Source organism: Helianthus annuus, chromosome 3, assembly GCF_002127325.2.
Source record: "Helianthus annuus cultivar XRQ/B chromosome 3, HanXRQr2.0-SUNRISE, whole genome shotgun sequence".
NCBI lineage: Eukaryota > Viridiplantae > Streptophyta > Magnoliopsida > Asterales > Asteraceae > Helianthus > Helianthus annuus.
This window is the reverse complement of record NC_035435.2, coordinates 159,460,302-159,472,303: the sequence shown is the minus strand read 5'-3', so window position 1 is coordinate 159,472,303 and position 12,002 is coordinate 159,460,302. Positions and strand designations below refer to the sequence as shown.

Genomic DNA, 12,002 nt, shown 5'->3' with positions numbered 1-12,002 from the left:
TTGACGACTTTCGATCTAGTTTCAACATTCGGCCACCTCCAGTTTCGACTGCGGGGGTGTAAAGATTATATAATAGGAATGTGTATATTAGATTGATTATGTAAATCTCTCCACTAAAATAAGAGATTACACACTTGTATATATATTAAAGGTTATGAATGAGAGGAGATCAATTTAGCGATTCTATATAAACATATATGTGAGTTTGTAAACAAAATTGTTTTGCAAACTTCTTTGAATAACTCCATAGTCTTGAACAATGTATGTGAAGAGAGTATAGTGAAACATATGCAGGGCCGGCCCTCGAGGTGGGCGGGGAGGACCATCGTCCAGGGCCCGTGATTTCGTAGGGCACGTAAGTTTAAAAAAAAATCTGATATTATATATGTAATTTTTTTAATAGGGTATAGCCAAACAAATAGTAACATAGGCCCACTTACAAAAAAAATCATATGGCTTAGATTAGTTAGCTCATTGGGATTAGGTTAGTGAGCTCAATACCCAAATTATTTTAAAAACTAATAAAAAAACAATACGTCCATGTTAGGCGGCAACTAGTACCCTGGATATTGAAACGTCATCTATAATAGGAGAGTAGGAGACCTGGTTCGACGAAGAACTCATAAAGTCTGCACTCTTTTGTTCTTCGATTTTTGTCTTGCATGCAGCCACGGGCCTATTCGATGAACTCAGTCTCACGATCACGAATCACGTATTCAGGTAAACATCAAATCATCAATCGGCCCTTGCAGTTGTTATGTTTTGTTTTTGGTCGAATTCACTCATTCAGGCCCTTATTAGTTATTAATTATTATGTTTCTTTTTGTCGAATTCAGACCCTTGTTTATGCGATTAGTTATTGTCGAATTCATGCCCTTTTTCTGTTGTGTTGAAGACTAAATTGTTGATAATTTATACAGAAATGATTGTCGAATTCAGGCCCGTATTCTGTTTATTTTTTTTTCGAATTCAGGTATGATTTAAGATTATATGATTTGTGATTTAGGGTCTTTTTTTTGTCAATCAAGAATGCAAGGAGGGCTTCACGAATCATTGGTTAGCTATTAGCTTATTAGTTTTTATGGTATGCCACTCATTCGAATACTATATTTTGTATTTTGTTAATTGTATTGATTATCGAATGCTATATTTTTGTCAACGGTTCACGGTTATATGAAAAACTAGTTTAAATTATTTATTTTGTCAAGGCCTAAGGGGAGGAGGGGTGGTGCGTTATTTTTCCGTGATAGGCTCCTATCACTCGTTATTGCTTCTTGCACACCGCCCGCCACCACTTTGGTAACGAGTGATAGGAATAACTCGTTGTTTATATAACGCGTTGAAGAATTATTGAGGAATGTGTATGACTTGTACATTGTGTATTAATACTTGTACATTGGAATCCCATCACTAGTGATGACCACCCCCACTACATTTCTATCACTAGTGATAGAATATTGGGTGATGACATGGCATGATTTGATTGTATATTGGGAGTGATAGAATTCTATCACTCGTGACCACCCCTTCCCCCTAAGGGCACGTTTTTTCAAGCTCAAACATGGTACAGGAATTCTTAGAGTCGGGCCTGAACATATCTTCCTAACCAAACATCAAATCAAAACATATAGTGATCCGTAGTTAGGTACGGATGTACAAATTAACCTTCCTTCTAGTCTCTGGTATTAAACCAATAGCTCCTCTTCACTATCTTTATTCTAAACCGTAACACATTGTTATTTATACTCTTCTCAATAACTTAATAGAGATCAACTATTACTTCTCCCCACTTACAACTTGATTAGGGTATGATAAGGGTCTCCAAATGCTTATGATTAACACTCGTTAAATGATCATCACAATCTCTCACAAACTATTTCTCTGTAGTTAATCTACGATCTTGAACTTTTCATAGAGGTGTGTAAACAAAAAAATATCGGCCAAGAATGATTTGATTAGTTTTATATAAGTAAGAGGCTACAAATTTAGAGATTATATAAACTTTGAATGTTAAAAATGTTCCATACATGATTAAAAGGTACCATCGTTCTCAAAATAAAGTACGAAGATTCTGTATAAATTAATGCTTGCAGAAGGGCACATATTGCTTGGCAAATTGGCTATAGTTACATCTTAAATAGAAGTAAACTACAACATTGATATTCTTTTGTTGATTAACATGTATTCCAAATGTTAATCCAAAAACAACTATACAAAAAAAAAAGAAACAAAACTTCAAAACTGTTCATGTAATCAATCTTCTATGTACACACAAATTATGTCTTGTCTTGCAAACATGAATCATGATCTTTAAACTCTTCAAAGGTTAATAAAGTAACCTCCTCCTCCTCACACTCTTTGAAGATGCTTTAGAAACCAAATACCCAACACCCAAACACACCACCCAAATCCCAACATCCACAGCCCACCTCACCCCTTCCACCTCCACCTCCACCTCACAACCACCATCCTCCTCCTCCCCACCACCACCACCACTACATTCACAACAACAACACTCCACCACCTCCTCCTCCTCCTCACTCTCTTGCTCAGGTATCTCCTCCAACCCCTCAAAACACCTCCTCTTCCTCCTCCTCACCACCATCTCCACCTTCTCTCTCATCACCTCTGTCTCTCCCCCCTCCACCACCACCTCCACCTCCTTCACCACCCCACCACCCTCACCTTCCAACCCACACCTACACTCCATCCTCCACTCACCACCACCACCACACTTCCTAAACCCACCCTTCACCACCTTCTCCTCTTTAACATACACCTCAAACCTCACCCCTTCACTCACCTTCACTCTTTCTCTACTCCCATACACCACTTCGCCCTCACCGGACTTGTTGTACTCTCCGGTCACCACCCTGTAGAGTGTGACAAACACCGGTGCATCCGGCTTCACACCCGACCCGTTTATCTCAAACGGTCCACCCGTGATTCTAGGGAGATAGTGTAGCGTGAGGGTGTCAGGTAAGGATTTGGGGCGTTTGGAAAGATTTAAGATGAGATGAAAAGATTTGATGTTGAAGAGACGTTGTGCTTGATCAACTGGTTGAAACCCACGACACATTTTGAATGTTTTTTGGAGATTTGTTTGGTTGTTGACGACGGAGAGGTGTTGTTCGGTATATTTATATGGTTTTTGATTGACGATTAAAACAAGGGGTGGCACACGGTTTGGTGGGGCGGTGGTGGAAACGACAAAAAGAGCGCCAACAGAGAGTGTTCGGTGGAAAATAAAAGTTCTGTGTGCGACTATCGATGCATGCATCTAGTTCCCAAATATCTACTATTGCGTGTGAGTAAAACCTTCTTTTAACGGACAAGTTTAGATCACCAACGGATCGGACAATAATGCCTAAACGCTAATTGAAGAAAAACCTAAGAAATTTGGAAAAAAAAAAATTCTTTTATAGGAATCGAGCTGAAGACCTCTCCAAGACTTATTCTTTTATAGGAATCGAGCTGAAGACCTCTCCAAGACTTATCTAACACTTAAAATGTCACTAAGCTATAATATTATGTGCTACAACTTTATTTTATTTTTGTAATTTTAAATGTGTAATCATAAAAGGTAAAATAGGAAAATAAAAATCATAACTCTTAAAATAAATAAAAAACATAAACAAAATAACAGCCAATTAAAATCTAAATCTTATAAAAACTAGGATTGCGACCCGCCGCAATGCGACGGGGATTCTTTAGTTATAACTAAGTCGATCTACGACCTGCACGTTATGTTAAACCTGTCAAACATGAAAAAAATAGACGATGTAAAAACGTTCACCCACACACGCATGTTGCGTCGTGTTAACTTGCAAAATTTAGAACGAAACGTAAAAACGTTAAACCAAAGATGCACGTTGCGATGTGTTAAGTCACAAAATTTAGAACCAATCATAAAGCGAAAATTTGCTGAAAATGAAAACTATAAATGACGAAAGTTGAAAGTAAAAAAAGTTGTGAGGATAGATTGCAAAAGATAAAAAGTTTTGGGTAAAAGTAAAAAAAAAAATAGTTTTGGTTTAAAAGTAATTTATGAAACGCTATTGGGTGAAATGTAAAAAAAATCAATTTTTTTTTTTTTGGAAACCCCCCAAAGCCAAGGTTACAACAATAATATGCATAACCATTTTTCTTTGAAAAACCCCCAAAGCACACCCTGCCTTGCGGCGGGGCGTAAACCGGTGTCAAATAGTACTAATGCCACACAACCGTCATCGACCACCAATACTGAGTCGGCCTAGGAACTGCGTGTTGCGACGAACCTGTCAATCATGAAAAAATAGAGGTAAAAACGTTGTACCACCCATGCACGTTACGCCGTGTTAACTTGAAAATTTTGAAACAAAACATAAAAAAGTTGAACCACAGTCGTACGTTGCCTCGTATTAACTCGAAAAATTTAGAACTATACATAAAACGAAAATTTGCGAAAGATGAAAAGTATAAATGAAAAAAGTTGTGAAGTTAAATTGCAAATAATGAAAAGTTTTGGGTTAAGTTAAAAAACAAATTATGTAGGGGTTAAAATTTCAAAAGATAAAAACCTTTAGATTAAAAGTAAAAAATCAAGTTTTTTTTTTTTGGAAAAAGTTCTAAACCACAAGGTACAAGTTGTATTGCATAATTTTGTTGCTTATTTATAGTAACTAGAATTACGACCCGCCGCAATGCGGCGGGGATTCTTTAGTTATAACTAAGTCAATTTAGAACATGCACGTTTTGTTGAACATGTCAAACGGCAAAAAATAGACGATGTAAAAACGTTCACCCACACACGCACGTTGCGTCGTGTTAACTCGCAAAATTTAGAACGAAACGTAAAAACGTTAAACCAAAGACGCACGTTGCGATGTGTTAAGTCACAAAATTTAGAACGAAGCTGCGGAAAATGAAAACTATAAAGGAGCGAAGTTAAAAGAAAAAAAAAATTTGTGAGGATAAATTGCAAAAGATTAAAAGTTTTGGGTTAAACATAAAAAAACAAATAGTTTTGGGTTAAAAGTAATTTATGAAATACTTTTGGGTGAATAGTAAAAAATCATGTTTTTTTTTTGTGTAAAACCCACAAAGCGAAGGTTACAATAACTATATGCATAACCATTTTTTCTCTGAAAAACCCCCAAAGCCAAGATTAGAACACATAAGTAAAAAAAAAAATTAAAGTGGTTAAATCGCAAAAGATGGAAACTTTTGAATTGAAAGTGAAAAATCAAATTAATTAAATGGGTTAAATTGTATAAGATGGAAACTTTTGAATTAGAAGTGAAAAATCAAATTAATCAAATGGGTTAAATTACCAAAGATTAAAACTTTAAACTCAAATTGTCAAAGATTAAAACTTTGGGGTTAAAAAGGAAACAAAGATTAAAATTTTAAACTTAACTTGCCAAAGATTGAAACTTTAGGGTTAGAAATGAAAAATTCAAATTTATTTTGAAAAACTCCCAAAGCCAATTGTACAAGTATCATATGCATAAAGTAGTTGATTATTAATAAGGTTTTAATAGTAATAAAATAAAACTAGGTTTATTCATACACGCGCCCTGCGCGTGAACTTTGGATTAACCGAGATTGTGTGTGTAAACTTCATTTTCTCAAAAGGATTACTTACAGTTTCATATCAAAACTAAAACATCCTACAAAAACAAAATTCATCACCTTAACATTCTATTTCCTATGCTCCAACCTCCTACGCTTGTAGCCATTGTCGTCAAAGCCCCCTCTCAGCACCAGAACCTTTTACCTATCAAAAACCTTGAGGTAAACGGTAGTGAATACATACATATTAGTTACAATATCTTACCTGCAAACTCAAACACGGAAATGAGTTAAAAAACCGGCTCTCACTAAAGGGGAAATAACAGATGCACAAACTTGTAAATTTGTATTATTTATTAATCCAAACTTCCAAATACCATGCAAGAGCAGCTCCTTGAAACTGTTTTTATATTCAAAATAAGGTCGCTGGCCAGTTTGATGAGTTAGTACGTGTCATAGTCTTGTCCAATTATTTCGGTCATCTTTTGGTTATTTAAGCTCTTTGCATGTTGGTTATCCGCATGTACTTTTTCGGAGAAAAAAGTTGATAAAAGCCTGTGCCGAATATTTTTAGATTGTTCATCATTTTCTTGTTTTCAATTCGTGAGTTAAGAAAGAAAGCTCATACCAACAACCGTCACCGCCACACGCCCACGACCTCCTCTCACCACCGCAACCTTTCACCTATCACAAACATTGAGGTTATCATTAATAAATATATACAAATTAGGTGTAAGATTCTACCTTTAACTTGAACACGGAGATTAGTCAAGAAACTGTCGATTGCGAGAGGAGAAATTTGAGATGCGGAGATGAGGAGAGTCCACAGAGACTTACAACTATCGCGGATACGGCTTGCCTCGCCATCAACGTCCTTGCCATTTTACACTGGTTGCAACATGCGGGGGTTCGCCAATGGCAGACCACTCCCTCTTTCTCTTTGCAAATCCGTGAGAAGCATGTTTGTGAACTGTGAATGAACATTTTGGGAAGGAGTGGCCATTCTTGCCGAGTCTCACCTACAATAAGAGATGTAGTTTTTTAACCATCTAACGTATAATTCGTATCATTTATTGGCAAAATACACAGCTTTTAACCGTTTAACGCTTACATACTTGCCATTAGTTAACTCGCCATTGTGTGATAGCAAGAGAGCTAAATTTTTCCTTTTAACTTCTAATTCATGGTGACAACCAAGTCCCTATCAATTGAGAAACATATGGACTATTACCTGCACTTACAAGCTAACAAAAACTCAGTTTATATAGTTTAATGTAAAACTATCATGATCATGATAATGAGCGGGCCGTGGTTCAGAATGGGTTTGGGTCAGAATTGGTCAATTTAAAATTGGATCAATTAAGTTCGGATAAAAACGGGTTCTAACCAAAATAGGTTCAGGCCAAAACGGGTTCTTACTAAATAATAATCAACAATCATAATTTGTATGCTTGAAAAATAATAACCTAATCATGTGTTGCTGTAACACAAAAACATATTAATAAATTATATAGAAAAATAGATTCAATTACCCATAGTGTATAAGTTTTTCTCTATGCTCAATACGTATTAAAAATTCAACAGAAGCTCCCAGAAAAAAAAAATGGTGGTTTGATGGCCAAGAAACAAACATGATTAAATGCTCGAAATTAATTACAAAGCTTCATGTAAATAAAAAATGTAAGACTTTTAATGAGTGATCAAGTCCTTACCAAAAGTCATGGACACCGATACGGTTGCAGGGTCTGTTGGAATCGGGCAGACCAGAGACGTGCAATGTCCGATCCGGTGTGCTCTTTGCCGGAAGCTAACATCAGTGCTGCTATCATCTGTATTCATCCCTCTTCTTGCCATAAGAACCCTAGGTCAAAAACAAAAACCCCAAAAAACAACACCACTACGATGGTGGTGGTGACCCTCCGGCCACACCGCACACTCTTCTCTCTCCCTTTTCCCTTTCTCTCTCTTACAGGAAAAAAAACCCAAAAGAGCATAAACACCACACAGACACACCTTGCTCTCTGTTATCACCTTCCCACGTCACTGTCACCGCCAATCATCACCGCTACCGGAAGCCTGAGGTTGTCGGATCTTCACATGCAACCTCTTGATCTACACAAAAGGTTACTGTCGGAACCCTATAAACATCTCTTCCCGCGACGTTTGAAGGCCTGTACCTTCAGCCGTCTTTGAAGGTCTGTACCGACAGCCCGAAACCTGAAGTTCTACCGGTTGCCGTGTCAAAACCAGCCGACCATCACCACCGCCAAGAGGGGGCCCAGCGGAGACGGTGGCTCTGCTCTCTCTCAACCTCTGAGCTCTGTCTCTCACTCCTCCCTGTAAATCCTATTCTCTGTTATAGAGTAAAAGAAAATAGGGTGGTAAATCCCTAAGATGCCCATGGTTACTGTTTATTTCATTCGGTTTTTAATATATAGGATAATAATATATAGGATAATGGTAAAGTTTAAACAATGAAAGCGTGTGAGGTTAGATATATATATATATATATATATATATATATATATATAAGCTAGATATAGCGTTACATATTTAATAATTATTCGCTTATTATAAGTTATGTATTATTTAGGGTAGTTATCGGTTTCCTGTACATGTATATATATATTCTGTATCATTACATTCAGATTATCAATTCATAATTTACATGAACGATATCATACGAATTCTGCAAATACTCTGAAGAAATTCACGTTCAATTCAATAAACATCCAACATAGTGGTATCAGAGCCACTCTCGATCCGGGCCACAAACACTCGAAACTATGAATCAAACACAGGGAATTCAAACGCAGATCCCCAAATTAACAGGGCAGAATTATTATCACTGGCACATACAAATGAAGGTATTACTCGAGTCTCAAGAAATTATGGACGGTAGTTGATGATGGATATCAAGAACTGGGGCAAAACCCTACCGACGAAGCAACCACAACATATCGTGAATCTGTAAAAAAGGATAAACGAGCGCTGCACATCATCTTTCAATCTGTAATAGATTCAGTATTCGAACGAATTTCTCTGGCGAAATCAGCGAAAGAAGCATGGACAATTCTACATAAATCATACAAGGGAGAAAATCGGGTAAAAAATCGTCAAACTTCAATCTCTTAGATGTGAATTCGATTCATTAAATATGAAAGAGGGCGAATCTGTTGAAGATTACTTCAATAGGGTAACCCATATAGTAAATCAACTAAGAATGAATGAAGAAAAAATAGAAGAACAGAGAGTGGTAGAAAAAATTCTGCGAAGTTTAACCAGAAATTATGAATCTGTTGTGATAACCGTAGAAGAAACGAAAATTTGAATGATATCTCCACCGAAGAATTAATGGGAATTCTACAATCTCATGAATTGAGATTAAAGAGATATGATGATAGTCCGGTCGAACATGCCTTCCAAATTACAAGTGCAAACCAAGATAGATATAATCAAACAAAAAAAATGATTCAGTGGGAAGGGGACGATTCAAGAACAGGGGTCGGAATATGAATATGAATATGATACGGTGTTTTAACTGTCACAAACTTGGTCATACTGCCAAGTTCTGTCAACAGAAGGATGAACGCGAAAAGACGAATAATATGCTAATTCACAAGGAAGAAGAAACTGATGAACAAGAAGATACTATGTTCATGATATTCAATATGGAAGAGGCAGTCAACGATGACTGCTGGTATCTTGATAGTGGCTGCAGCAATCACATGACCGGTAACCGAGAACTATTCATTCATCTCGATGAATCGTTAAAGAAAGAGGTTAGGACGGGTGATGATAAAAGGTTAGATGTATTAGGCAGCGGAGATGTTTCAATCTCATTACAGGGACGGACAAGAAAGATACCGAATGTGTTTTATGTAAAAGGTTTAAAACACAACTTGCTAAGTGTAGGACAACTCATACAAAGGGGTTATGAGGTTTCATTCAAAGAGGAAAGATGCACTATCAAGGATATGAATAATGAAATTCTAGGAATAGTCAAAATGACGAGCAATAAAATGTTTCCTCTCTATCCGAAAAGTGATCTACAATTTGTCATGAATATGACAACTAAGAATCCTTCGAATTTATGGCACAAGCGTTACGGACATATAAATATGGAGACATTAATTGACATGGCAAATAAGGAATTAGTAGTTGGATTACCAAATATGACAAAGGATGATAATGTGTGCGAGGGATGTATATCCGGAAAACAAGCTAGGAAACCTTTTCAAAAGAAAACAACATGGCAAGCAAGTGAACCTCTGCAACTTGTTCATTCTGATATATGCGGACCAATGAGAACGAAGTCAATAGGTGGGTGTAGATATTTCATTACCTTCATAGATGACTACACTCGAAAGACATGGGTATACTTTCTAAAGTTCAAATCCGAAGCACTTAATTATTTCAAAATTTTCAAGGCTTTGAATGAGAAGCAATCAAATTGCTTAGTTAAAACCTTAAGAACGGATCGTGGAGGAGAATACTGTAGCAAAACTTTTCAAGATTACTTGAAACTGAATGGAATCCGTCATCAACTTACGAATAGCTATTCTCCTCAACAGAATGGGGTAGCCGAAAGAAAGAATAGGACATTAATGGAACTAAGCAGAAGTATGATGAACACAAAACAATTACCGAATTGTTATTGGGCAGAAGCTGTAGCATGCACTACATATATTCTTAACCGGACAATCACAAAGACTAGACCCAACATCACACCGTATGAAGCATGGAATGGACAGAAACCAAGTATAGAACATATGAGAATATTTGGGTGTCTAGCTTATGTTCACATACCGAAACAACATAGAGATAAATTATCTAACAAGATGGAAAAGACTATTTTTGTTGGTTATAGTGAAGTCAGCAAAGGTTATAAACTGTATAATCCTCAAACCAACAAGATCATCATCAGTCGTGATGTGATATTTGATGAGAATAAAAGATGGGTGTTCAACAGTGAAACATCAAACGTACCTATGATTGTGTACGATGAAGGAAGTACACAGAACGATGTGACGGACAAGGACAAATGTCAAAATGTAAACAATTCAAATGCAGACACAGTAGAGGAAGAACAAGCTCAGGAAACTAACGAACACTCTCCGCATCATGATGATATCTCTGATATGGATCAGATCTCACAGCAGAATGATGTTCAAGACCAACAGCAACATGAGGATTCATCATCTACAGATTCCGAAAATGAAACAATTCGGACTAAAAGCATAAATCGTATATATCGGGATACTAGAGCACTAACTGATGCAGAAGTACTACAAAAATACAATGAAAGTCAAGTGGTAAATTTCGTCCTTTATACAAGCACAGATCCGACAACATATGAAGAAGCAAGTAAGGATTCGAAATGGTTAGAGGCAATGGATAAAGAAATGGAATCCATTATTAAGAACCAAACATGGGTATTAGTAGATCCACCAAAACATCAAAAACCTATTGGTGTAAAGTGGATATATAAAACTAAGTATGATGAGAAGGGAAATGTAGACAAGTACAAAGCCAGGCTGGTGGTTAAAGGATATAGGCAAAAGTTTGGAATAGACTATCAGGAAGTGTTTGCACCAGTAATAAGATTCGAAACGGTTCGTTTAGTATTAGCACTAGCAGCACAACACGGATGGCATCTTCATCAAATGGATGTCAAAACAGCTTTCTTAAATGGAAAGCTGAAGGAACAAGTGTTTATAGAGCAACCTCAAGGATACATTAAAGAAGGGGAAGAACAAAAGGTATGTCATCTTAAACGAGCTCTCTATGGACTAAAACAAGCACCAAGGGCATGGTATAGTCGTATTGATTCATATTTCACACAACATGAATTTAAGAAATGTGCATATGAGCATACACTATACATCAAAGATTCGAAAGAAGGAAAGTTAGTAATATGTTTGTATGTAGATGACCTAATAATTGCAAGCAATTCAATGCAATTGATTGATGAGTTTAAGATATCAATGAATAAAGAGTTTGAGATGACTGACATGGGGAGGTTACATTATTTCCTCGGTATGGAAGTTCTTTATGACAATGGAAATATTATACTCTCTCAAAGAAAATATATGCGAAATCTATTAGAGAAGTTTCGAATGACACAATGCAATACTGTTTCTACACCTATGGAATACGGATTAAAGTTGTCCAAAGATGATCCGGAAGATTTAGTAGATGAGAGTATATATCGAAGTCTCGTAGGAAGTCTAATGTATTTAACCAATACAAGACCAGACATCATGTTTGCTGTAAGCAAAGTTAGTAGATTCATGGAATGTCCAAAGAAAAGTCACTGGGAGGCAGCAAAGCGGATACTAAAATATATTAAAGGAACACAAGATCAAGGAATTACATATTCCAAAGGAGGAAAGAAAAACCTTGTGGGTTTTTCTGATAGTGATTATGCAGGAGATATGGATGATAGC

The 12,002-nt window shown here is 36.6% G+C and overlaps 1 protein-coding gene across 1 annotated transcript; it reads right to left on the bottom strand.

Annotated features, from left to right (window-relative positions):
* Positions 1 to 2,084: 2,084 nt before the first annotated feature.
* On the bottom strand, positions 2,085 to 3,463 carry LOC110930455. The gene has a single exon (XM_022173757.2). It carries the CDS (start codon positions 3,278 to 3,280, stop codon positions 2,327 to 2,329), a length of 954 nt encoding a protein of 317 aa, XP_022029449.1. The 5' UTR covers positions 3,281 to 3,463; the 3' UTR covers positions 2,085 to 2,326.
* Between the last annotated feature and the right edge of the window lie 8,539 nt (positions 3,464 to 12,002).